Source organism: Haliotis cracherodii, unplaced genomic scaffold (assembly GCF_022045235.1).
Source record: "Haliotis cracherodii isolate W230 unplaced genomic scaffold, xgHalCrac1.p SCAF_15, whole genome shotgun sequence".
In the NCBI taxonomy this organism is placed as follows: domain Eukaryota; kingdom Metazoa; phylum Mollusca; class Gastropoda; order Lepetellida; family Haliotidae; genus Haliotis; species Haliotis cracherodii.
Genome location: NW_027266270.1, coordinates 16,343,262 through 16,371,122, shown reverse-complemented (window position 1 = coordinate 16,371,122; position 27,861 = coordinate 16,343,262). Strand labels below are relative to the sequence as shown.

At 39.5% G+C, this 27,861-nt stretch overlaps 2 protein-coding genes across 2 annotated transcripts; one reads left to right on the top strand and one right to left on the bottom strand.

The window, feature by feature from the left end:
* Nucleotides 1–899: 899 nt before the first annotated feature.
* LOC139462317 (uncharacterized) lies at nucleotides 900–6,767 on the top strand. Its single transcript, XM_071243953.1, has 10 exons — nucleotides 900–981; nucleotides 1,380–1,647; nucleotides 2,035–2,183; nucleotides 2,552–2,813; nucleotides 3,822–3,930; nucleotides 4,580–4,634; nucleotides 4,915–5,053; nucleotides 5,175–5,269; nucleotides 5,883–6,087; nucleotides 6,473–6,767. Exons 1-10 carry the CDS (start codon nucleotides 922–924, stop codon nucleotides 6,682–6,684), a joined length of 1,554 nt encoding a protein of 517 aa, XP_071100054.1. The 5' UTR covers nucleotides 900–921; the 3' UTR covers nucleotides 6,685–6,767.
* Nucleotides 6,768–7,594: 827 nt separating this feature from the next.
* Nucleotides 7,595–27,845, bottom strand: LOC139462320 (3-ketoacyl-CoA thiolase, mitochondrial-like). Its single transcript, XM_071243955.1, has 11 exons — nucleotides 27,800–27,845; nucleotides 20,798–20,973; nucleotides 19,096–19,224; nucleotides 17,885–18,001; nucleotides 16,952–17,099; nucleotides 16,223–16,282; nucleotides 15,699–15,811; nucleotides 14,468–14,570; nucleotides 13,234–13,331; nucleotides 12,189–12,343; nucleotides 7,595–8,029 (listed from the first exon to the last, which is right to left on the bottom strand). Exons 1-11 carry the CDS (start codon nucleotides 27,843–27,845, stop codon nucleotides 7,948–7,950), a joined length of 1,227 nt encoding a protein of 408 aa, XP_071100056.1. The 3' UTR covers nucleotides 7,595–7,947.
* Nucleotides 27,846–27,861: the final 16 nt, after the last annotated feature.

The window sequence follows — 27,861 nt, the reverse complement described above, 5'->3', positions numbered from 1 at the left end:
CCAGATAAATAGCGACGTATTCATGACACCCGAAACGTGTTCAACGGAGAACGGAGAACGCATATTTTTTTCCTCTACCACAAAACTGGACCGTTACTTACTTCACTTTTCTGTAAGACCCGGGACCCGTTCCACAAAGCGATGTTTAACGTCTCCCTCAGCAATATTCCTGATATATGGTGAGGGTCTGTAAGTAATCGAGTCAATCCAGTGATCGATATTGTGAGCAGCGAACCACGCCCGCGGAGTACGATGACACGCAATCAACCAAGTCACCGAGTCTGACCACCAGAACCATGTACATGGTCGCTTCTTAGGACCAGCAATGGTCGCTTGGAGTATGGTATGGTTGTATGCCGCTTTTAGCAATATTCCAGCAATATCACGGCGGGGGACACCATTGTACCCATGTCGGGAATCGAACCCGGGTCTTCGGCGTGACGAGCGAACAATTTAACCGCTAGGCTACCCGACCGCCACTATGGTCGCTTGGATCCAATTCTAACCTTGAATCCCCAGGGACGTGTGCTCTCTGTAGACATGTAAGACTACTTTTAAAAAATAACATATCTATTGATTTCTTTTTTCTGTTCGGTCTTCTTCCTTCTACTTTACTATATACTGACTGTGGTATCACTTCAAAATAGTGTTTGTTTGAGCTCTTTTAAGATTTTTTAGCTGCTGAACACCATATAATGTTAGGGACAGGCCTATATAGGACCTTACCATTCACCTTACAGTCTTTTGAATAACAAAACAACCTCAACTGAGATTAAAGGGAAAATGCTTACCTTTCTTCAAAGAAACAATCTTATTTCAAACGCACGATGCAGATTACGAATCTCGTTTCAGAAAGATTTCCTACTTTCAATAAGACCGCCTCTTCACTTTCAACCAATCAGATCAAATTAATTTTCGAGCATGCGCGCATCTTGCATATCTAGCAGACGATGGCCTCAAGACGACAGACGTGGGGCAACAGTAAGAATATTTTATGTTTTAACAGCCTGTTAATAATTCAAGGAGCACGACTTCAACAACTGTAAAAATATTTAGCATGCATTATATGTAGCAAATGATGACATTTAGGCTACAACAACGACACGACCATAACAAGCCGTTGGTCCGATAGCACTTAACATTCTCATGTCAAACGTGTCTTTGGCCCAGTTCTCGATCTATGAAAGTATCGACTGGTTGCATGTCTTAATTATCTCTTTTTTCAATCTTTGTGGAAATGAAATATTTTGTCTCAGTCTAGGCCTATTCAAAAGTTTATTCGAAGAAACCAATGGTTATTTGCGTTTCTGTTTTGTCATGCATGTCTCATATGCCTAATTCATTAATTTTGTTGAATTCTTGATAATCTATTTAAATAGGATAGGCTAGACACCACACACACCATAGGAATCAACATGGAACTCGGACGGAGGGAGAGAAAGCAGAAACATTATGTTCGAAAAAGAATAATCACCGAAAATGAAGAATTCTTGGAAGGAACCACCACTGCGAAAATGCATTCTTTTGATGCGAACCACCAGAGTCAACGTTTCGTACAGAATGTGCACAGGAGGAGAAAGGATGCCCAAACAAAGCCGTATTCAAAACAGGAAAAAGTGGACAAGCACTTTAAACAGTCTAAAACAAGTAAACATTGAAAAGATAATAGTTGGTTGACGTATATTGTACTAAAGTAGTAACGGGCATTTGGGTACATATGGCTGTTCTCGACCAGGGTAGCTCTAAATTAAAAGACTAATTGTCAAATTGTCTTCCAGGCTCTGTTGGTTTAGATGTGAATATTAATAAAAATATATTTTCTTCCGGCCATGTAAGGGACAAACATTGAAGTCTTCTGATGCTAGGCCTTGAATTGACCTGCACTAGACCATTAAGCTTAGTTCATTCAGTCAAATAAAATGGTTTTCTGTAGTTCTTTAGAACACATGTAAGCAGGCTTGTTCTATTTCTATTGTAGATTAGTACTTAGTGTTTCTTTTTATATGATAATGAAAAATGAATTTAATACTACAGCCCAAAGGACAGGGATGGCAGGTAGAGAGAGAGGCAGTGTTCTTCAGCCCACTTTCACACTATCACTTGTGGAACCATCACTAGTAGAAAGAAGAAGATTTAACATCAAAACAAAGCTGATCACATCCTCAGATACATGTTTTACTAGGGTAAATATCTGAACCCATGGATACATTTCTCAGAAATTACTGATATAAGTAACAAAAATGGTATACATAGTAGCCAAGATCCTCTACCTAATCAGAAGTTAAAAGGAATTAATTTATGTCATAGTTTGTGGATGGAGTATCAAACATATTTTTTCTTTAATTATGGATTGGTTTTGAGGATGATGTAATATTATTGTTGGGATATCTGCATGTTTTGTGAAGTTTAAATATTTGCCCAAATTTAAAATAAAATGAATATGTTGAAACTATGGACTTGTCTAAAAGTGTCCCGTGCTACACACTGTATAGCTTAACTAGGAGTGTAGGTATTGTGTGTATTTTAAATTCAAATCATGCCTCACTTCCAGCTTGAAGAACAAGAAATAAACCAGAGAGCAGAGGTGTATGCACTGACAACTTTGGCAGAAACTGATTTCTACATCCTACCAGAGAATGTCAACAATGAGGAATCTCATTCCGCCAGTGGTGGAAAGTCCAACATGTCACAAGGAGCAGAATCCACCAAGGAAAGAGCAAAGAGAAAACGCAGATCTTACAGTAATATTGACTGCTTTGTTACACAGTCAAGGAAGGAAGATGGCTGTGGAGATCGTCACTTTCTTCCAGCGGGTATACTATTTTATAACAGTGTACATGGGATTTGATAAAATATGAAACTTGTTATTGATGTATACAGTTCATAATTCTTTTTTTTGTCCTGCATGTCTTTCACATTTTCTACTTGCTATACCTGAAGCAAGTTAAGTTTGATCTATTTTTACAATAATTACCATATTAGTAATAAGTTGTTTGATATTTAGGACAGAAATATATATGATGTTTAAACATTATAAGGTTTTGCAAAATACTGTGAAGGTTAGTTCATCATTAAGCCTAATTCTTAGATTTTTATTCAATTTTTCAAAATACGAGGCAGGAGGCATTTTATTTTACATATTTCTATTTCAAACAAACTGTTCAAGACATCTGACAACTGTCCACTGATGTGACTGATATGTAGCATGATTAAAAAGGGAGATCATTCCATGTTCTATGAATAGACAACTTTATTACAATGAATGTGACGTTTTGGTGAAGATACTGACACTTTTATCAAGCGAGTGCTGTACAGAAATGTCAAGTAGGAAGGTTATATACATGTCATGTGGATAACTGATGTTTAAGTAGGAAGGTGTACTCCCTTGTTCATCAAACCAACTTCTCAAAGCCACTTAAAGAAGTCATGAAGCATGATTTTTTGGAAGGACAAGGATTATAGTGTACTTCATCAAGTAAACAGAAGGGAACACTCACTGGGATTTTCTTTATGTGTAGGTACAATATAATGTTACAAGGCAGGATCTGGGGTAGTAAGATGGGTGGAGATGAAAATCCAAAACTTAATTTCATGTTTTTTTTCCCAATTTGTTATGACAGCGTTAGAAATTGGCACTAGTCCTGTAGTCCTTACCGAACTGCCCAGTAGTAAAGGTATCCTAAGTAGAAATTGGCCCATTTTAAGGGTTTTGCTACATGTTATCATTATAAAGACTAGTGGACAGAAACTGTTAGTTTCTAACCCTGTATGACCTGTTGCTTTTTGTTTCCCCTTTATGTGGATGTTGGCTCATGTTCTAGGTACAAAACTACTGAAACCTCCCAGAAAGCTGGTGGAGCTTGTGGCTGAGGCCATTGATCAGAGTCCAGATGGTCTTTTACAAGTCCAACAGATCTATGCTGTTTTACAGTATGTATTAACCTTGTTCATTTGCACATTTCTGTCCAGCAAAAAGGCATTGCGCATCTTTCTGAGTGTTCCCAAATTTAGACCAATTAATTGATTTCTTTGTAAAAACTAACTACAGACTATTAAATATTTGGTTATGATAAATGATATTGTCCAAAATTATAAAGAATAAATTCATGGACACCCTACTCCTAAGCTGATTTGCCTGCAGCCAAGATAGAGATGGTAACACAGTGGTGTCACAGTCGGGTGAGCTTATAGTCTTCACAAGGCACCTAACCATACCAAAATTTACTTGAATTGCCATGCTTAATATATTTCATTTGTTTCAGCAATGTATCTAAAATTTGTTTAAAAAAGATATGTTTAACCCAACCTTTCCCTGGTCCCACCCAAAATCGGGGATGAATTACACCCATCCAGGATGATTTTGAGAGTTAAATATAATCAGCAATGAAAGATATATACCACAGTTAGAATCAGCAAGTTTAAAAGATCTGTGAAGTATAAAAGTCTTTCCTGTCAGAGATCATATTCATTAGTAATCCCAAAATTATATGATGCATTACCGGTACGTGCTAGCAAGTCAGAGAATGATAATATTTTGATTTAGCTGGCAGATGTCATATCTTCAACATCTTTGTTTCAGAAACAAATTTCCTTACTTCCGGTACATTGATAAACTTGCCATTAACAGTTGGAGGGTAAGTTCTGCATGTTAATATACCTGAACATTATAAACTCTAAAACTGCACCTTAATGAGCACAATGTAATATGCTAGTTGAAAATCATTGGTTGATATCAGTAATAAACAAATTAGCTTCCAGTTACCATCAAACTTATGCAGTTCCTGATAGGTAACAGAGTTCAAACTGTACGTGTACAGTATGTAATTGAACATTTTCTGCTTATGCTTTCTTGAGAGAGTGAGTTTAATTAATGAAACTATTGTGGCACAAAATGCATGTATTGTTTGTTTCCAGAGTTCAATTCGCCATGCTCTGTACCAGAAGTGGTTCCGAAAGATTCGCTTTTCAACAGAAGCGATAAGCACAAAAGGTTGTTTCTGGGCCATAAACCGCTCCCTTGCTCCCAATGAATGGATTGTACCCTACAACCCAGGTTAGTCATTTCTTTAGGAGTACTAAAGTTCCTTTTTTTATAATGAATATAGGTATATTATTTGATTCTCAATACATTGAGATATACACTTCATTTGACATTAGTTTTGTATATTTACCAGACCATTACATGATATCTCGAACACCCAAGCCCAAATCCACTACACCTTTTTTGGACATGCTGCAAGAACCAAGTGTTGAAGATGAACATCTCAAGGTAAATGTTTGCAACATAATTTCATTAAATTCTTGGCACAGCAAAGTGAAGTTGGCAACAGCAGAATAGATCTTGAAAACAATTACCACAGTTCCTGAGTTGTTGTCATGTATGTTAATGTTATTGTTACAAATTTTGGAAAAACAATCTGTGCAAAAACATTCAGTAGACTGTAACTTGTTAATAAAGCAACTATTATTGGCTGAGCCTACCAAGTCACTCAAATCTCAGACTTATATCTATATAACAGGCTGATCATAAAGGATATTTTTAGGTTCTTATACATAGAGCTGTTATGTTCACCTGCAATAATGTAGTTGAGATTGTCTTCCTCAAGAGCAAAGTGAATTATTGTTATTGTTACTTAAATAAGTGAGTTAGTTGAGTTATATGTAGAGATTTGAACAGCTAAACTTGTGAGAAAAGCCAAATGTGATGCATTGTGTAGTTGTTTACCACTTTGAGCTCGAGCACTGTGCTGAAACCAAGTATCATAATCAGGGTGATTCAAATCCATAACCAGCCTATCCTGGCATAAGTGAGGGATGTACCTAGTGAACTCAAATGCTTTGAAACATGTAGGACAGTGAAAAGATCCATCTTTCTCCAACAGGATGTAATTCAGATAGCCAAGGAATATGGTATCAGCTTCCCGGAGTGTATTGCAGAGGCCAAAGGCGAGTTCCAGTCTCTCCAGGTTCTCAATGTCCCTTCCCCTGTCCGAGATCCGGACCCAATCTTGGTGGCATGTGTACCAGAGAGATCAGCTAACACGCCCAAGGCTGTAACATTCCCAGCATGCTTTGATACTGATGAAGGTAAGCCTCAGTTCTCTGGTCACCAGATTTATGGACACTTGTATCACTGGTGTTTTGAACTTTTATTAATACACAGTGCAGCAATAATCTATTACCAAGCACAAATATTTGGGTTAAAACCTTTACGTATTAAGAAGGCTGGGGAAAGATGTACCTGGATACTGACCCCTTATGACTATGCGATCAGTTTCCGACTGCATCGCTATACTAGAATGTGGTGTTTTCTTGATATATCTTGAATGAAACACTTCCAAAAATAGATCACAGGGCTGACAATGAAGTTATCAAAAACTAAAAACAAGTTCTCTCATGAGTTCTTTCATGAGTTCTTTTCTCAATCATTATATTCAACATTTTATTAAATGCCTGATGTCAACAATGACAGGATTTGATGAACTGCCCTTGAAATTGACTCCTCTGAAGATAAGCCCAGTGACTGGCAACACCTCCGACGGCAACACCAACTCATGCTGCACATCCCCCAATGACAGCTCTCTACTTGCCTGGACTTCCCTCAGTTTTGATGACCTGCCAAACCTCTTCTCTCCATCATTCAGCAACCACCCCTATGGCATGCCAGTCTTCCCTGATCATTAAATCTAGATCAATCTATCACAAAATAAGTTGCAGTCATATCTAGTACTGTATCACACCTCGATAGATTGACTTAACATTCAATCAAATGTGGCCATGTGTGAGCTACACACACTATATTTTACTTCATGTAATTATCAATATGAAATAAATGTCATCCTAAACATTTCTTTCTAGAGCAGAGAGAGTATTATAGTGTCATATGCTTGTCATTGCTGGACACTTTTTATCACTTGAGTGGAGCCAATATGTCTTATCATCAACAACACTGCCAATTAATATGTCAGATGGCATGCTCTCTTGAAATGAAAATGTATATATCAAAGCGATTCTTACTAATGTGTGATGATGTTGGTTTTCAGTTAATTCCGAATGTATTTTTTCCCATCCATCCGTATCTTTGCCAAGACAATTGATCATTATATACATAGGTGAGCTCTTATTTTATACATGCATGTGTATGTATGTTATTTGGGAGTCATTATTTTTTCTGTATCTAAATTAGAAGTAAAATGGTCATCAAATGTATTTTTTTAAATATATTTTTTTATGTAGGCAGTGCCTGAGAAACATGAATATATTTTGGTAGCTTTGCATGTTTTACAAAATTACCAAGTAAAAAATGGTCCATGCCAATGAAAATTTTATATGAATTCCATGTGCTCCATGTAATCTAATGCATTACTGAAGAATATTATCAATGAAGTGTAATAACTTCATGAATCTAATGATATTTTTCTTGCATTTCTCTTTGTGTTGTGTATTGATTATTTTCATAATACATGTACATGCATATTTCTTAGTCATAATAAGTTTGACATTTTTTAAAAATAAACTTTCCTTATACCTGTATACTGAGTTTCGAAAGTGTCATTACATGTATTTTGCTTGGAAAAACAAAAACAAAAACAGGGTCTATCAAAATATTTTAATAAACAGTGATATAGAAAACGTTAATCATAGATAATGCTGCAGCTGTCGTAGAGCAAGAATTTTGCTTGACATTGACATAATTATCATTGTGGACAAATATATTAGCTATCCAGATGCTTTTGGACGACTATGACCATGTGGTTCCTAAAAATGTTTACTCAATAACAAATAACAGATCCATCAACATATCAACGCCATGATCGATTCTTAATGAAGACAACACACAGGCTCACAACACAGTATCAGAAGCAATCAGATGGTGCCAAGATTTCATATCACTGATACTGTGGCATTCATATGGTCCACTGCACGCTCTCATGTATCACAAATTTGTTAGGCCTTCTCCAAGATAACAGTGATTCCCTGCCCACCTCCAATACAGGCACTTCCAAGAGCAAACCTTGCATTTTTCCTCCTGTAATTAAAGAATAAATTTATAAAACCTAAACATGTCAACACTCCTGTTTACCACATCATACTTAACACTACATTGGACTATCCTTTTCTTAACCTAAATTTACAAATATTGAATCAACATCATCAAGATTGCTCTGAATTGTAAATTGTGGACTTTAATGTGTAGACAAGGGATTTTTTGCCCCAGTAAGTTCTAGGTCACCAAGTGATACAATTTTTACTCTCACCCTTAAAATATGTTTGAAAAGACTATCAAATATTTGTACATGGCAGTCTTACATCACTATTTTGGAATTTCCTAACTGGACCATTAACATTTAAACCTTATGGCAAACTTTCAAGGATATTAATCTGTTATATATAGTAAATTTTTGAAGTTGTAGATTTATACACTTATCCTATCTCACACTATACATTTCTTCTTTCTAATTTCAATTTTTATGTGGAGAACGTGCTTGAACAAAGTTTCCAGCTTCTAGTTCTAAAAAAATTCACCCGAACACATCTCAGTATCACCATGGTCACCACCCAAACTGTGTCATGCACTGTAATCCCATGCCACATGATCACGTGACTACCCCTGTCACTTCATTCTCTTGCCTGGAGATGACAGGCTATCGGAGCTGACATGCAGTGATAGTCGGGAGGGCATATAGCATGTGACATAGGATAAGTATCTAATATACAATTTAATGAAATATTTACAAATTCTTAAACTTATCCTAGCACACAGTATGCATTTATCCCACGTTTGGACAGTGGGGCACAGATACCCTAGCCTGTAACAACTGAGACAAACACACAGAAGCTGGTGCTTAACAGTGATACGAATATAATAATAATCTATAACACTGCCTCGTGTCAAAAAGACAAGAACTTTAGTGGGTAAAATTACCATAACAGGCAAAGTGATCCCGTAACACTAGTCAGAAAGTGGTATGAAGAGTCTTTTCCGGGCACACTGAAGTGTTCATGTGCCCTTGACCTTGAGGTAGATGCGGAGAGCACTAACTGGGCACAGCGAGATGTCTTCATGTTCATCTGGGCTCAGGATGGATGCCAGCGAGGGGATGGTGAACAAACGGTCTGGCTCTCCTGGAAGCTGATTCTTCGCTATGAAGGCCAAGAAAACCTGTCTGTCCTGTCATATCTTAAACTGGACCCTGGTAACATCATGTGCATGGATCTCACTTACTCTAGTTGCTGTGGCAAGGACCAGGAGAAAAAAACGCAATCGATACCACTGATCAGCAAGCTTGAAGGACCAAATGAGGCACTGTAGTTCAGCAGCCGTGGAGATCTTTGATCTGGTTGTAGTGGAGAAGACTTAGTCTGTATGATGGTAAGACTGGGGGCGGAAGTTCCCCGTCACATAGATGATGCAAGTCACTTAGAGTATGAGTCGCCTAGCTTGGCTGACTCACCAATGTCCATGGAAGCAGTGAAGGTGACAGAACGCATGGTTGAAGACTTGTAACCATGTTAGCTATGATGACCATGGCCTCGGCCATGAAAAGATCTCGGCACCTCCTGGAAGTCTTGCTGTGAGGGAAAGAACTGTGGTCGACTTCACTCCCTCTTTTGTTGGTCCTCCAGGTGCGGTCTCTGAAGCCAGAGTAGGTCCATGGATACCTGGAGATGTGTGTCCCCCTTAACACCCAGGACAACTTCCTGAATCCTGTCAGCAAACAGGTACTGGGTAGACAAAGGAAGCTGCTATAAACTTGGCTTGAAGTGGTCGTCCCACTGACAGTGGTGGAGGAGACACCTACGGCGGAGAGCTGTGATGTGGTGATACCCTTAAACTTCTCTTGTATCAGTGTAACGGAACCTCTAGTTAATGCGTCTTCTGAGAAATTGGCAGGGGACGTAGACGTAATGACGGCTTCTGTTGCCAACAGGATGTTAGAAATAAGCGTGAACATGAGAGCCAGTATCGTCTAAGTTGAATCAAAGAGTTTGAAGTCAATCTCGGAAACATAGGAAAGTATAGAGAAGGCCTTGTCCAAATGGATGAGCCTGGGAGGTAGTGTGATGGCTGAAGAACTGGCGTTGGGTACGACGATAGCTGGTCATCCGTTAAGTACTGTGCTGAAAGTTGATCAACAATCTAAGGTAGGAAAATCACTAGATTGGCGTTGTCGAAGCTCCCTGTAGATGTCAATGGGGAAGGCTGTTGATCCAAGATGACATCTGGCGATGCAGTAAAAGTATCCAGGTTGAACAGAATTAGTGGATCAAGGAGGAGTGAACGAGGGAGTCGAAGCGGCATGTTAAGGCACTATCATAACGGTGCTGTAGAGCAGAAGTCGTGTCCAGAGACGAAGTACGAGTCTGGTCATGATGGTCCCATGAGGTAGACAAAGGCAGAGTAGGTGGAGCCAACACAGCCAAGGTCACTTGCGCAGGAACCGAAGATGGAGATGGCTATGTGGATCTACTGGGAGAATGTTGATCCATACGAGTGTCTCCTTCAGATGAGCTTTGATGTGAAAGAGTGGGTCGACAATCCTCTTGTCGACCGTGACCCATGGACCAATCGCTGGGAGGTGCGAAACCATAGAAGTCGGCCCAAGAGTGATAGTCAGGATAAGGGTAGACAAGCATAGGATGATACAGATCCAGATGGGGGGGGGGGGGGGGGGGGGGGAGGAGGATCCAAGCCATGTAGACTATCCTCGTACGTATTCACTTAGTCAAAGATGATCCCAGGATGAAGGCGGAAAGTCTTGTCGCTCAGGGTTTGAGTCATAGGAGCGGAAACGATCCTGAAGATTCTGACGATCCGAATAACTTGTAGAAGGAGAGCAATACTGAGCTGATGATCGATCTGCGTTATAGGAATAATCTTTCGAATGATGGCAATCATCAGGAGTGGTGTGTGACAAATCAGTAGCACCATTGTGATGTCGATTGGTAGAGCAACAATCCCGAGAAAGTCAATCTCAAACAGTGATCCGTAGATCTGGAACATTGAACCTCCGATGGGTGATCAGGAGAGCGTCAATACCGACTCTTAGAGGAAGCCAGCTGATCTTTATCAGAGGCACAAGGTTCTTAGAGAGAACCATGCAAATGTCAGAGCTGCTCGTTGCTCCAACGGAGGCATAAACACGGGCGCAGTGGGGACAGACAGCTGGGCGGACTTGGCGGGAACATCGTCAGTGAGGAAGCTGTCTGAAACACCAATAGCTTACACTGACAAGGAGGGTATGGTTGACGCTGGAGGAGGTTTCATGACGGACCTGATGGAGGGTACAGCTGGCTTGGTGTCCCATTTGGGCTTCATAGCAGAGAAAGGCCCGTGCTCCATGTCATTGGACTTTGACCGGCACACAGCAGAGATCATGAGGATCCGCAGTGGAGAAAGTATGGCGGCATTTTAGACAAGCCGGGTGTTGATCACGTTCTGTACCCATCCTCTGTCAAATTAGTGTTGTAAATGTATTTACAATCAGGAGGTAGCCTTTGCAAAAACACAGGGAAATGTATTCTCTAAAACTCAATACACTTCTCCACAGTTTGGTGATGAGAAAAAGAATTAGGTTGCAGGGGTAGTAGGTGATCGTATCGTGTAAAGTCACAACGCACGGGATTACAGTGCGTGACCCAATTGATGGGGTGGTGACCATGGTGATGCTGAGATGTGTTATGGTGAAATGTTATTAGAAGCTGGAAACTTTGTTCAAGCATGTTTCCAAATGATGATCAAAAGAAGGAAGAAATACATTGTTTGAGATAGGATAAGTTTAAAAATTTGATACATGTCAGTTATCAAACATGATAACAATAACTTGTCCACTTCTACATGCATAATAGCCTGGCGATATCACTTTGCATGCTGTCTTGTTACATAAGATCTTCCCTTAACTAGAAAACTTTTCTTCCTATCTTTATTTATCACTTCTGATTCAATCAAATATATTGAAGGCTTGCTCGGATGAGGCTGTCTATAGATTTTGCAATGAGAAGGGGGCGTTTCATTGATTGTTGATTACAAGCTAAGATGGTGATAAGAGAGACAGAAATGATGACATCACTTTCGAAACAAAGCGATGATGGCATATGGGTCCAAATATATACCGGTACATATATTCAAATAAAATGGAGACATGACACACATTAAAATTGAGGATAAAGACTGTCACACAGCTTACCCCAACTCATGTGCAAGATGAGCTGTTATCCTGGCTCCAGAGGCTCCAAGAGGGTGTCCCAGGGCTATAGCTCCACCACAAGCATTGGTGATCTCAGGGTTCAAGCCCAACTCTTTTATCACAGCCAGGGACTGGGCAGCAAAGGCTTCATTCACCTGAATCAAGAAAGTTACACTATAACAGTCTGTGCAAGCCCAAACTGTAGAATTTGGTGTATCATAAGGTAAGGTGAGGTGAGGTGAAATGGGGCTTAACGTCGCGTCCGAGATTATTACACTTATAGAGCAACGTGCATGCATGCGTGCATGTACGAGTTTCGACTGATGCCGATTTATAGTGCTAGCCCACTGAGATACCATGCCTCAGTATAACATGAATACCCAACTCAGACACAGTATACTGACTACCAACGACAACGTGCATCATGAATAATGCCACTATTTGCAAATACGAACAGAACAGAGATAACTTCAGATTGTAGGTGTGGTGAAATGGGGTTACAGATTATTTCCCCTTATATAGCGATGTGCATACGTGTGTATGTGTGTGTGTGTGTGTGTGTGTGTGTGTGGTTGCTTGTTTTAGTCCGAACTTATGCCAACTGAGATACCATGACATAGTTTAACATGGACACCACACTCTGACACATTATACTGACTCTGTACTATGAATGCCAGGCAGGATAACAACCATCTTTTAATGTCTATTCGTATGAGGACAGATTGTAATAGGGTAACCTCACTTTCACAATATGAACCACCAATAATACGTTTTTGCCGGTGTCAACATAACAGACACTCTCAAAATGTCTGGGCATCAAATACTCATGAACACAATACACCAAAACCATGATGTCCACAAAAGGCACACTATCAGTAACATATAGCATGTATAGTCACTAGTCTCGCAGCCTGACAACCGATCCAATAACAAACAGTGTTGAAACTTAATTCGTCTCTTACAACCAGCTAAGCTTCGCTTTGGACTTATTCCAACCCAGATTGCCCGCAGGGATTTTCTGGCATGTGTACATGTTTGAACTTACCTCAGTGAGATCCATGTCTTTCAATTCCTTCCCTGCAGCCTTGAGAGCAGCCTTAGAGGATGGAACAGGACCTATACCCATAATATTGGGGTCACAACCTGCAACAGAACTCTTCACGCTCACACCCAAACTAATAACATGTACAAACTAGGACGAAGTGTCCGCATTGTTGGGTTCAACACACGCTTTGGACTTGCTTTACAACACATATCTGTTAAAATCTCACGTTTACAGTTCAAATATTTGCAGGGGACAATGCAATTCAATTCACTGTGCTGAGTTGCATCCCTTAGCTGTGCCAGGATCTGTTGATCACAAGTTGAAATCCCAGATTACCCATGATCCTTTGTCTGTACAATACCCATGATTTTCGTTGTCATATAGTGAATACATGTCTACAACCTATATCACTTTGGGTTTTCAAACATTCAGTTGACATAACTGAAGTACTTTTAAAAGCATTGTTTATATATTATGAATACGCTACTCTAGGGGGCGTGGCCTAAATGCAAATGTCCGATTGGGATTTTAAATTTTCCGGACCCCTGATTAAAAGTGCTGATAAAACCAACCCACTACTTGAATGATGCAGTAGAGGGGTATATACGTTTGTGGAAATAGAAATCACATGAAGTGAAACATGGGGTCATGGATTAAACAATATTGACTGATGATGTATTCTGCAATGTTACAGCTGTGTAAAAACAGCCAATAGGACTGCACCAGACACAAAGTCGGTAGCATGATAATCAATCTACACCATCGAGGTACAATGATGCAGTTTGACAGGTCACAACAACTATATCTCATTTCTGGAGAGCATATTCAACAAGCATGGTGTATTAGCCATCTACTTTGTGAAGCAATCTAAAAAGAGTCCATAGCCAGTGTACTTGAAATCAGTCCAGTGCAAAACTGGCTAAGATCCTATGAAGTTTTTGTTTGTTTGTTTACTTGTTTGTTGTTTAACGCTGCACTCATATTCCAGCTATATAACGGCGGTCTGTAAATAATTGATTCGGGACCAGACAATCCAGTGATTGACATCATGAGCATCAATATACACAGTAGAGAAACGATGACGCGCATCAACCAAGTCAACAAGCCTGACCACACTTTAGTCACCTCTTACAACAAGCATAGTTGCTTTTTACAGCAAGCATGGGTTGCCGAAGACCTATTCTACCCCAAATCTTCATGGGTCTCCTATGAAGTACGGAGATCTACCGAGTACCTGAGATACCGTAGGACACAAGGCGAGCCAGTGGGGTGAGGTTGTGTTTCTTCACAGCTGCCTCGCTTGCCAGGATCAGAGCTGCTGCTCCATCACACACACCCTGTAAGGAGAGCATACTGTCAGACCAGCCTCCACAACGAGCATTACCATAACGACTATGTGTAAATATAAGATAGCTACACGATAAATCACAAAGAAGAAATAAATCACAATGATTTGTTTGGTTGGTTTTTTTGTTGTTTAACGCCGCACTCAGCAATATTCCATCTATTTGACAGCGGTCTGTAAATAATCAAGTCTGGACCAGACAATCCAGTGATTGATATGACCATCGATCCACGCAACTGGGATCGATGACATGCATCAACCAAGTCAGCGAGCCTGACCACCCGATCCTGTTAGTTGCCTTTTACAACAAGCATAGTCACCTTTTACAACAAGCATGGGTTGCTGAAGGCCGGAATCTTCACGGGTCTAAATCACAATGAAGAACGAAGAAAGGTTCATTTCATGATAAAACACTGTTCTATCGTGACATCATTTCTGGAGATTTGAACATGCGCTTGCAACTTGATGGTGTCAAAATTTGGACAACATTATTTTTGAGAGGGAGGTGTTGGGTGAGTTCTTCAGCATAGATGTAGCAGGGCAACGTAGATAAAGGCAATGGCTGAACGATTGCATCCTAAAGTGGAAAAATAGGTCAATCGGTATTGGGAGAAAAGGTACTGATAATCGACGTGCAAATTATGAGAATATGCAAGAAAGACCAAATTTAACCCCCCTGTTCATGAAATAGACTTGTCTGACATTGCCGAGGACAGATTCTATTTAGGGAGTTATCATTATTAAAATACGGGTAAATATTTTTAAAGTTTGTACAATTTATTATCATCCTTAAAGAGGCCATTCATAATATTGATATTTCATATAAGAAATAAACATCACGTGGAAGTTGTTTATCATACAATAAAACACTGCAGGGAAAATAAGCCACAAGGGGCATGCATAAAAGATCTCCAGAAAAGTGTTGCAGTACTTGCAAAAAGAAAAGCAGCTCTTTCAATGACATTTTCTCAATGCTCCTTGAAATCTTTACCTACAACCATCCACTTCCATTCACTTTGAATTTGAGGAAACAAATGCCCACTACAGCACAAGCTCTAACCTAAAATAACATGTCTGCAATTGGCTCCATAAGGAATGTAAAAACTTGATTAAAACTCACAGATGCATTTCCTGCAGATACTGTTCCATTCTTCTTGAAAACTGGAGGTAGTTTAGCAAGTGCAGCTGCAGGAGCGAGACGTGGGTGTTCATCTCGCTCAAATATCTCCTCACCTGTGAGGACCAGAAGAAAATTAACTGATGTGTAAACATGGTCTGAGATCATTCAGACCAATTTTCAAATATACAAGGCAATAGTCAACGATAAATTTGTTTTATATCATTCATATCTTACCACCTTACGGCCCTGCTCCAATAAGTGCCTCATCCTGTCCAGAAAAGAAAGATTCTGGTGTCCTTCAAATAACAAGTGTAGTAAAATCTAGATATTTTCTATATATTTATACTTATCCCGCATTACTCCTTCATGCATTTACTGATTGTTCTTGACAGAAAAGAGCTGTGTGAGGTCTTGCTGAAGAGGAAGTTGCTCCAACTGGTTGAGTGGGTAACCCTACATACCCATCACTGAATACACTAAATTCAGCACAAGATTTTTGTTATGACCAGTCACCAAGTAATCACCTTTCTTTCCTTTCACTTTCATCGGAACAGTTTCAGCCTTGAAGGCGCCCTCTTCAAAAGCTGAAAGAATCATCACATCAGTTATGCAATGGTTAGTGAGTGAGTGAGTGAGCGAGTGAGTGAGCGAGTTGGGTTTAACCTCTTTTAACAGTATTCCAGTTATATCACTTCGTGTCAGCTGATTATGGGAAGAAAGCCCAAAGTGATGCAGGTCTCAGACGTTTACCACTTCGGTGAAACCCACAAGCACAGGTATGAGGCTGACAAACCTAGAAACATAATCAGGGGGAACCGGGATTTGAACCCACAATCATAGGTTTCTGGCACGTGTGTGTGTGGCTGCTTGTACTAGTCCGGACTGATGACGATTTATAGTGCTAGCACACTGAGATACCATGCCGCAGTTTAACATGAATACCCCACTCAGACACAGTATACTGACTCCGTGCCGACCAGTCCTTGTTTTAGCCCCTTAATGCCGAGCGCCAGACAGGGTAACAACAAGTACCATCTTTTAACGTCTTTTGGTATGATGCGGTCTGGGATCGAACCCCGGACCTTCCGCTCTCCGGGCAGACGCTCTACCACTAGACCACGGAGGAGGTCCCAACCCCATACGACTTGTGATTTGGGTAAAATAAATCTCTTATGCAACAAGTGAAAAAATAATGGCCTAATACTCAGTGAACAGCCTCTTATTTTGGAACAAGATATTCCACTACCACCCACCCTTCTGCCAGCGTGTCTGTGAGGCGAGAGCGAAGTTGTCACAGTCCTCCCTGGAGATGTTGTACTTGACCGCCAGGTTCTCAGCCGTGATGCCCATGGGGGTCTTGATGTGCATGTCGGTCAGGCCTGCCCACAGCGTGTCCTCCAGCTGTGGAGGGAAATTAGCTTCTTCTCATGGGGACAGACTTACTCCAACATGGGGACATTTCTTCATCAATATGCTAACAAGTATGAGGAAAAAAGATGAAATAAATATTGTCAGTATTGATTAGGGCATCTTCCCGAGGCAAGAAAGTTAACTGACTGTAAAAGTCCAGTTTCCACCTTTGCCGAACTAGGCTGGTATCATGGAGTTACATTTTGGCTGAACTAATGAGTCTATGCATTGTCCAATCAAAATCGTGCAACGAAATCGGAATCTGGTTTGTAAACCGTCAGGCAAAGTTTGGTCGATTTCAGGATTTGCAAAGCATGTGCACCGCCAACTCATTGTCAACAGATATTTTCCAAATCTTTTCATGTTTTTAATCAAGGTGCACAAATGATCTGATGCACTTCGCAAGGTAACAACCGTTTTATCACAATATAGATCTTGATTGTCGATCAGATCATCTTGACTGGGTGCCGCCATTTTGCTTGAGGCGAATGCAAGTGATACGAGAGGTGGAATCTGATTGGTCCATAGGCGAGGCATAGAAGGGGCATAACTCCTAACAGCCATTGGCGGTGCTACAATCGAGCCCAGGAATACCAGTCTAGTTTGGCAAGGTTGGAAACTGGACTTTTGAAGTCAGTTAACTCTCTTGCCACCGGAAGATGTGATTAGGGTTGTTTTTTCCCTATAAGACTTGAAATAACAAATTGAGCAAAAATTCTTACATGAATTGTTCTTGAACATCTGTAATATTAGACTATAAAGATCCGTCTGCTCACCTTGATGTCTGAGCCAAGTTTGGTGCCGAAGCGGATGTTGCGTACAGCATACGGAGCCTGCGTCATGTTCTCGGATCCCCCGACCAGCACAATGCTGCTCTCTCCCAGCTCTATCTCCTGTACAGAGAACAGGTACACTGACGTCAGTAACACAGTATTACAGACTTTGGCTTACACTGTCATCCATTCTTACAAGTGTGTGCACAGATTTATCCTCAATTTTTATGTTCCATCTGTGAATAAGATTGAACAAGCCCTACCATTCCAGCATTTTTATGTTTTTTCAGCCTTTTCAAGGGGTTTGTTTATTGAGGTTTTCTGACATCTCAAGGTACACCCTCCTCCAAACTGTCTGATACAGATGCATTAAAATATAATAAGAGACAAGTAAAAAATTTAGTAAAATCTAAATATTTTTTCCATTCGTATACTTATCCTGCATTACTGCCTCTAAGGGCCCACCTATAGCAGACCTGCCTCCCCAGAATAGCTTCAGAAACCTTTGTTTGATAAAGTAATATGATTTGATGTGACGTCACATTCAGTCACATGACAGTGGCGAGGGTCCTACAAAAAGCAGACTTAAGATGAAAGCAGCCTTTTCTTTTTACACCAAGAAACATCGCTAGGTGCTGTCTCTTTTCTTGTACATGTTGTAAGGTAAGCAGTAAGTGCATTCAGGCGTAATGCAGGATAAATAAAATATTATATGTATAATGTAATTCAGATGGCGTATCATGTTCTCGTTTTATTAGTTATTTTTTACAAAGTTCTTATTGAGTGCTAATGTGCACTTCAGGCTGTAAACATTTAAACACAGAACTTGTCATCCAAATCACTGAATCACACCTGTAGCCGCCTTGTCACGCTGTTCAGCGGTGTACACACATACTGCTACAATTGTTTGGCGTAACAGTTATTAAAGTAAACATTAAAGATAAGAATCAACATTTTTTTCTTGGTGTGTGACTGTGATCAATACTAGTATCAGGAAGTAAAAAATCTCAATCCATCGTTACACCAGTGTACAGTAAACTACAGTTATAACAAACTCATAGGGACCACTAATTTTAGTTCGTTATAACGTTTGTTATTGGCATATATACAGCAAATGGACGAGACCAAACAGTTTGTCTATCCGTTAGTTCGTTATAAGCATGTTCATTATAAAGGTAGTTTACAGTATATCGTCCTACCACTGGCAACTATACCTGAGCTCCGTTAACGACAGCCTGGAAGCCAGACCCACACAGTCTGTTGACGGTCAGGGCCGGCACCTCCAGGGGCACACCGACTCGCAGCCCGATATGACGGGCGATATACGCTGCATCTGCTGAAGACTGCAACCAAATCACAAAGTCATTAACTTTCTTATGTATAATAGAATATCAAGTACATCAAGTGAAGAAAGAAAGGCGATATGATTTTTAAAGACTGCAGAGTGTTTTATAATGAGTGAGTATGGTTTAGTGCCATTTTTAGCAATATTCCAGCAATATCACAGCGGGGGACACCGGAAAATGGGCTTGACACGTAATACCCATGTGAGGAATTGAACCCCGGTCCTCGGCTAGACGAGCCAACGCATTAACCACTAGGCTTCCCCACCGCCTCTGTTTTATAATGAGGCAGTATATGGTGCCACTTGTTCCCTATTATCTAAAAGTGTGGAAGTCCTTTTTCTAAAACTACTTACATGTAAGTAAATATTATTATATTCATGTAAATATAAAGCTGTGAAGAATTATTTTTATATTTAGGATTCTTTTCATCCGACACAAAACACAACTTCTAGAAAAGCTATCAGTCTGTGAAAAATTAGAGTGAGTGTGTGAGTTGGGTTTAACACCTATTTTTACATTACCGTATTCGACGTAATAAGCGCCTAGGGCGCTCTCAAAATTAGAAATAGGGGGCTCTTATCAAAACATTATTTTGTCGAAAAAAACAGTTGACAGTTGAATTTCGAGGTTTATGCTGACAGCCTGGAACGTTTATATACGAGAGAGATATTTTTCCAGAATTTAATTGCACATAATTAAGGGTGCATATAACACACGAGCGCGAACAAATAAGTATTGTGTACATTGATCAATCGAAAAGGGTGCTAATTTTAATTGTTCACGAGCCAATATATTAGCAAATATATTAGCGCTTATTACGTCGAATACGGTATTCCAGTTTTATCACGGCGTGTTGGTTTAATGTGGGAGGAAAGCCTGAAGTGATGCAGGTCTCCGACATTTACCTCTTCGGTGAAACCCACAAGCCCGGGCATAGTGTCTGCAAACCTAGAAACATAATCGGGGCGAACCAGGATTCAAACCCACGATCATAGGTTTCTGGCATGCCAAAGGGATGCAACTCTGCACAGCAAACCACAGCCCTGTGCCCCCGTATAAAATTAGAAGTATCCACAGCAGATCTACTCATCTTCACCAGCGGTTCATTCAAGTCACTTTCTAGTGTACATAAGTTAGTTATCAAGAAAATTTTATGTTTTACTGCAATCATTCTTGTAAGTGTGACGCAATAAGCCTGTCCAAATACTCTTTCAAGTTGCCACAACATTCGATTTTAATAAAACAATGCAAAGCAATAAAAAAATAATTAAAATTTAGAGCAGCGCATTGTACTTTCTGTATCACCGGGAAACGCTGTTAGGAGCTGTAGTGACTTAGCCAAGTGCTTTTCTTATCACGTCATTCAATGGTCACATCATATATATATTTATCCAATCACAAACGGTATTGCATTGATTTGTTGTTACGGTTCATCTTTTCTAATCTTTCAGATTTATTGACCATATTGACTTTTGCCATCGACCTGTTCACAGATTTATTCATGTGTCAAAATCATTGCACTTGGCTGCCCAAACATACTAAGAAATAAGATTTTTCACAAATAAAGTACCTGTATAACATTTCCAAAGACAACAGAGTTGATGAGTTCAGGATTGACTCCGCCGGCTTCCAGAGCTCCCTGGGCTGCGATTGTGCCGAGGTCGGTGGACGTGAAGTCCTTCAGTTTCCCTCCATATGTCCCGAAGGCTGTTCTCCTGGCAGCAACAATGAACACGCCCGACACACCTGCACATACCAAGGTGAGGGCAAATCATGATATTGACAAAAACTTCTGTGGGATGGGGATTCGTCAACCAAGAGTGAACACAAAAACAGATTCTTACATCACTTAACAGTATATCTACTGAAGTTCAGAACCTCTCAAAATGTTTGTCAACTGTTTTCACAATACTCCACAACGACAACAACAAAACAACAACAAAATGCACACGATGTTTGTTATCAGGAAATCACCCAATCATATTTTATCATATTGAGTATTTCAGTAATTTCAGGGCATGACTGCTTATTGTGGGAGGAAAGCCCAAACTGGTGTGGATCTCAGGGGAAGGGGAGGTAACTTTTGGTGGACTATTTGGCGATGTCTTTTATCATGGTTGAGAGAGTCCAGTCGTTACATTATACCATCAGTGCTTAAGGAAAAATGTTTTGAAATTGATAGCAACCATGAACTACAGGGTAACAGAAGCATGCATAATAGCCAGTGGGATATTTTCAGGAACTTTTATCAAGTTTAAATATGGGTCAAATGAAAAATTGATGGTAAATTGAAGTTAATTGTGGACAACACAGTTCTAACTGGGACTATATCATTGTCAAAGGCCTAAGACACATTATGTGGGTGGAAACTCAGGTCATTACTTGGGACAAGTTCCATAAATTACATAAAAAGGAAACCCAACCCATTTCCATTAGTGGTCTGCAGAAGTTATGACTTTTGCACAGTTACTTCCCTTTGCTGCTGGTTGACCAAAATCCTTCCCACCGCATGACGTCTTGGTTACACTCTCGGTAACATCAGTGTGGGAGCGGACATTACCAGAATCTTGAAATTTGCACTTTAACCCCAAATGTAGTGACATTTATACTTTTGTTTATGTCTTTGGGAATACCATCAAAGTTCATTTCTAGAAAGGTTACGACTAACCATATTTCCCAGATGAATTTAACATTTGGTTTGTTTGATCAGATTGGTTCGAGATAATAGACAAACAGAAAATCACCCATCTTCCCCTTTACATTTTTACAATACCAATTACATGATAATAGAAATGAAGTAGAATTCAAACTGACAAACAAAGAAAATAATTTAGCTATGCCATTAAATCACCAGAGAATAAAACATATGGGTCAGTTATTCTCTAACAAAAAAGTAAAGACACTGGACAATGATGACCACACGATGCCAAATGGTGACAGATTCCGGACAATTAAAGGCGATGGGAGTGGCGCGGTCACTAGACCGTGACTTGACTGGGTTTACAACCCGGTGACAAGAATATTGACAATACAGATGTCAAAGGTAACTGCATCGCAGTATAGGCTGTATCATCAAGGTTATTATGAAAGCAACAAGAGTTTGCCACTAACATGGCTATATCCCCCGCCCCTGTTGCAGAATTTATGACATAATTAAATCTTAACAAACTCTAAGCTTTTTTAACCGAGGTGGAACTTGTCATGGAAATTGTAAAAAAAAGAAGAGTTTGGAACCTAAGTCCATCTTGCTGCCATGGAAACGTAAAGAAATAAAAATTTCTAAAATTTCTAAATAGCAAAAGGCACCAGTTCAGCATGTACCTGACAGACCTGCAAAGTTTGATGAAAAAATATTGAACGTTTTATGAGTTATGCCCCGGAAATGAAACGTGACGGACGGACGTACGGACAGATGTAAGGACAGCCGGACGGGCGGATGTAAGGATGGATGGACGGACGGATCCCGTTTCTATATTTTTGTTGCGCGGGGATGAAAACCAACTCCCTTCCTTGTACAGGGGGCAAGCATAAGTTGGGGTGGAGGTACACCTCTTTTACTTCAAGCAGTGTCTAGAAAAAGATGATTCTGGGTATGATTCCTAACTCCAGCCATTCAACCTTTAGTATCCTTGTAGAACCAAGTTTATATCTAATGTTGGTTGGTCGGTTTGTTGTTTAACGCCGCACTCAGCAATATTCCAGCTATATGATGCCTTTCTGTAAATAATCAAGTCTGGACGAAACAATCCAGTGATTGATATCATGAGCATCGTTTCATGCAATTGGGATCGATGACATGCATCAACCAAGTCAGCAAGCCTGACCACCCGATCCCGTTAGTCGCCTTGTACACGCATAGTCACCTTTTACGGCAAGCATGGGTTGCTGAAGACCAATTCTACCCAGGACTCTTCACGGGCCTTATATCTAATGAGTCAGGACACAACACCTGTGAGAATGCACGGGCCGGTGTGAGGTCATCACCTTGGGACAGGTGTTAGGTAATTACCTCAGGTAATAGGCCGTTTCATACATGCATGACAACACACGAATACTTTCTAAGTTTATCATCATTTTACCTGTAAAAGTACATTTTAAGGGTAATCAAAATGCCAGTAAGGACAGGCTAGATTAGGTCAATTTGCGTTTAATATTTTGATATAAGATCTTTTCATAGTCGTATGACTCATATTTATTAAATGAAGCGATTAGGTCAATTTGCGTTATTTTGATATATGATCTTTTCATAGTCGTATGACTCATATTTATTAAATGAAGCGATCAGGTCAATTTGCGTTATTTTGATATATGATCTTTTCATAGTCCTATGACTCATATTTATTAAATGAAGCGATTAGGTCAATTTGCGTTATTTTGATATATGATCTTTTCATAGTCATATGACTCATATTTATTAAATGAAGCCAGAAAAGGAGTTTTCTAGCATTTCTGACAGTATTTCAGTTTGGCAAGGATGGAAACTGGAATTTTAAACTGGCATATTGAAGTTTTTGTCATTACTGTAAGTTATATTCCTTATGGCCGGATTAGATTGTTTTGACATACAAGTGAGCATGCACAATGAGAATGAGAAACCAGTCAAAAAGGTGACCTTTGTACCATGCAGGGTTGTTGAGGTGGCTGGTTGTGCTACAAATGTTAATTACTGACCACTGGACCACCATTATCTAATTTTACAGGTCCTTAAGATTATTTACCAGACTCGGACCAGCGGACCAGTGTTAATTGTTGAACACTGCTCAGGAGTAACCGTCAAGTGTGGTTCTCCCGAAAACATTCATGACTTTTGCTTTCAATCTCTCTCCCGAGCAGAAGAAAACTTTTCTGTATTTTTTCACACAAGTTTTGATCTGTTTTTAAACGATATTTTCTGCATAAAAAAAATCAGCTATGGTTCAAGTAGAAGGAAAAACTGTGTGACTTGTTGCTGGAAGGAAATTTTAACACTGTGGTTTAATTCCAACATCTATTGTTCAGTGTGCTTGGGATATTCTTACGAGTTAGGTCACTGACGGTCATTCTGTTTGATGTTTGATGAACCTAAATACACACTTACTTGGGTTGTCATAATTTATGACACCTTCTATAGTGCTTCAAATGCTACTGTCTAGCGACCAGTCATCAGCAAAGACCATTTATCGTCTACTCCTTGTTATAGCACACATATGATCACATCTCATTTTAATTTTGCACATTTTCAGCAGAAGAAAAAAATATTTATCCGAAAATTAACAACAAAACAGACTCTAGTGAGGAAAAAACACATCATATAATCACCTAGCTCAAATACAACTTTAGCAAAGACATGCTGATAGTGTCACATGACTAATTCATGCTAATATAAATTTCAAACAACACATTGATGTACTTTCAGTTCTGTCTTTGCATACTGTCTGTCTGTCATTTCTTCCCCAAAATACAATTCTAAAAGCTATTTGAGACATTTTTCCAAAAATGCATAACCTCCCATTCAGATGATTTACGACGAGAAAGTTGTAAAAATCGCCAGCGCCAGACTTATGAGCGTCTGTTCCACCAGTCAACAGGTTCCCCACTACAGCCAAAAATAATCCAGACAGACTTTGAAGTTGCAGCTATTGTCATCTTAACAAGGTCGTCCAGAGAGCCCATCCGAACATTTTTGCCTTCATCAAAATGATCCAGAGACTAGAGAAGGCGGAAAGAAACAAGCTTGCTCAGTATCTCCATGGCGCCCGTCCACCACCCGACAAGAGAATCTACCTAGAGATCAACCAGAGACTAGAAAGGCTACAGGAGCAGTTTTGACTTGGTATCAAGTCTCCTCTCCTGTTCCTTGATGCAGCTGGAGGTGTTGTAAAACTGGGCTAACAAAGCAACTAGTTTGTGCAACTTTGTGACACATGTAATATGATAAATGAAAATGAATGATACATATGGATGATGTATGAGATGATATATGATGAATGTAAGTCTGATATGTATATAATGTTCATGACATATGATAAATGAAACTGAATGAAATGTATATATGGATAATGTAAGATGTGTGATAAAATGGGAGAGTGAATGTGATGTTTGAATCATGTACATGAAATATGCAACTATGGATGATGTATGATATATCAGAAGAAATGTATGAATAAAGAAAAACCACTAAATATCATTTGCTAGTGTTTGTCATTTGTCACTGTAGGCAACAGTACACTAAAATGGGCCAGTTCAACTCTGCAGAGAGGTAGCAGGGTATCACGTGTAAAACCACTGAAGCATATAAATGTTTGTTTTAGACTGTAGGCATTTTTCACTGTAGGCATTAGTGGACTCCTCCCCTGTATATATCGCGAAATCCCTTCAACATGAAGTGTTAAGGACAAGCATGTGTAGTGAGCGAGTGATTTGGGTTTAACGCCCCTTTCAACAGTATTCCAGTTATATCAGGGCGTGTCACCTTAATGTGGGAGGAAAGCCCGAAGTGATGCAAGTCTCAGACGTTTACCACTTCAGTGAAACCCACGAGCACGGGTATGGTGCTGACAAACCTAGAAACATAATTTGGGCGAACCAGGATTCGAACCCACAACCAGAGGTTTCTGGCGTCCAAGGGACGCAACTCTGCACAGCGAATCACGGCGCCTTAGACAACTGGGCCACCCGTGCCCCCAACAAGCATGTGTAGATCGGATTTGGGGAATATTGATTTATGTATGCCTGCAGAGGATAAATTGATAATAGCATTTCTTGTTAATTTTGATGAATAACAACATTGAGTGCGATACCCGAGATACTAAAAATTGTAATTTGTTTCACTGAAGCAGTGCGCGTGATCACCAGGCACATGCTGTAGTGACGAAGGGGATAGTTATTGGTACAGTAAGACCATGGGAAGGTTCTATATCCACTGTTTTGATTCTCTATACAGAAATCTACTGAAACTTATTCCACGGATAGAAATAAGCGCATTTGCTCATAGTTTCACAAAAATCAAAGCCAACTTTGAACACAGAATATGTCATAAATAAAATGAAAAAGTGGCGATAACTGGTCGAGTATATCATGGTATAACGTATTATAGATCTTTATCAACAACATTTGAAATTTTTTTATTTCACAAATTAGCTGAGCAATGTTTAGACTAACATTTAGTCTCTGAAATCTTATATTACACAATATCCTTCTTGACTCTAAAAATAATTTTTTTAAATTCCCTATGCTGATTTCATAGAGCTAGCTAGAGCTGGCTAGACTTGCTTTTGTATGCGTTTCTAGATAAATTTTTTTCGTAAAATAAATGAATTCCAGTAATGGTGCAGGACTAAGCAATGCTAAACATAACCTCGAATAATGGATAATACGTGAATAAGAGTGACAGTCTGTCTACACTAGACTTAGGCCCATAACAGAGGACAAGGAGTATAGAGCGCATGCACAGTGCTGATACTGACACTTTGGACTGACAGACAGTCGAAGTGCAAAGTCCAACCTGCAGAACCGTCAGTATTTGAGCTTTTATTTACAGGTGATAGGAAAAAAACCTATTTCGTTTAATTGAAACACAAGTTGCAACTTTTCAAAAAGCATATTGTTAGTGAAAATAATATTGATTTATGTATGTTTGCAGAGGACAAAATGATAATAGCATTTCTTGTTAATTTTGATGAATAACAACATTGAGTGCGATATCCGAGATACTAAAAATTGTAATTTGTGCGAGTGATCACCAGGCACATGCTGTAGTGATGATGGGGATAATTATTGGTACAGTAAGTCTATGGGAAGGTTCTATATCCACTGTTTTGATTCCCTATACAGAAATCTACTGAAACTTATTCCACGGACAGAAATAAGCGTATTTGCTCATAGTTTCACAAAAATCAAAGTTATTGATACAGCCAAATATGAACACGGAATATGTTAAAAATAAAATGAAAAAGTGGCGATAACTGGTCGAGTATATAGTATTATAGATCTTTATCAACAACATTTAAAAAATGTTTATTTCACAAATTAGCTGAGCAATGCTTAGACTATAATTTAATCTCTGAAATCTTATATTACACAACATTTGCTCAATATCCTATTGACTATTAATTTTTTTTTTTGAAATTCCCTATGCTGATTTCATAGAGCTAGCTATGCTATCTAGACTTGCTTTTGTATGTTTCTGGATACAATTTTTTTCGCAAAATAAATGAATTCCACAGTCATGGTGCAGGACTAAGCAATGCCAAACATAACTTCGAATAATGGATAATACGTGAATAAGAGTGACAGTCTGTCTACACCAGACTTAGGCCCATAACAGAGGACAAGGAGTATAGAGCGCATGCACAGTGCTGATACTGACACTTTGGACTGACAGACAGTCGAAGTGCAAAGTCCAACCTGCAGAACCGTCAGTATTTGAGCTTTTATTTACAGGTGATAGGAAAAAAAACCTATTTCGTTTAATTGAAACACAAGTTGCAACACTTCAAAAAGCATATTGTTAGTGAAAAGAAAGCACATGTTTAAGTGACATATTATCAATGAAATGCTCGAATGTCGAGAGCATGTTTTACGTGTTGCTTACCCCTGGACAGCGCCATGATGAACTTTGAACTCCAAGATTGTTCCATAGAGTTATGTCCCCTT

Excerpts from the sequence above, each read along its gene's own strand:
- LOC139462320 (XM_071243955.1), bottom strand. The coding sequence starts at position 27,845 with ATGGAACAATCTTGGAGTTCAAAGTTCATCATGGCGCTGTCCAGGG. Across the intron at positions 13,332-14,467 it reads TGTGTCCTACGGTATCTCAG|GTTGTGACCCCAATATTATG; the intron begins GTACTCGGTAGA and ends GTTCTGTTGCAG. Across the intron at positions 8,030-12,188 it reads CATCTTGCACATGAGTTGGG|GAGGAAAAATGCAAGGTTTG; the intron begins GTAAGCTGTGTG and ends CTTTAATTACAG.
- LOC139462317 (XM_071243953.1), top strand. The coding sequence starts at position 922 with ATGCGCGCATCTTGCATATCTAGCAGACGATGGCCTCAAGACGACAGA. Across the intron at positions 1,648-2,034 it reads CTTTAAACAGTCTAAAACAA|CCCAAAGGACAGGGATGGCA; the intron begins GTAAACATTGAA and ends TTAATACTACAG. Across the intron at positions 2,184-2,551 it reads CAGATACATGTTTTACTAGG|CTTGAAGAACAAGAAATAAA; the intron begins GTAAATATCTGA and ends CCTCACTTCCAG.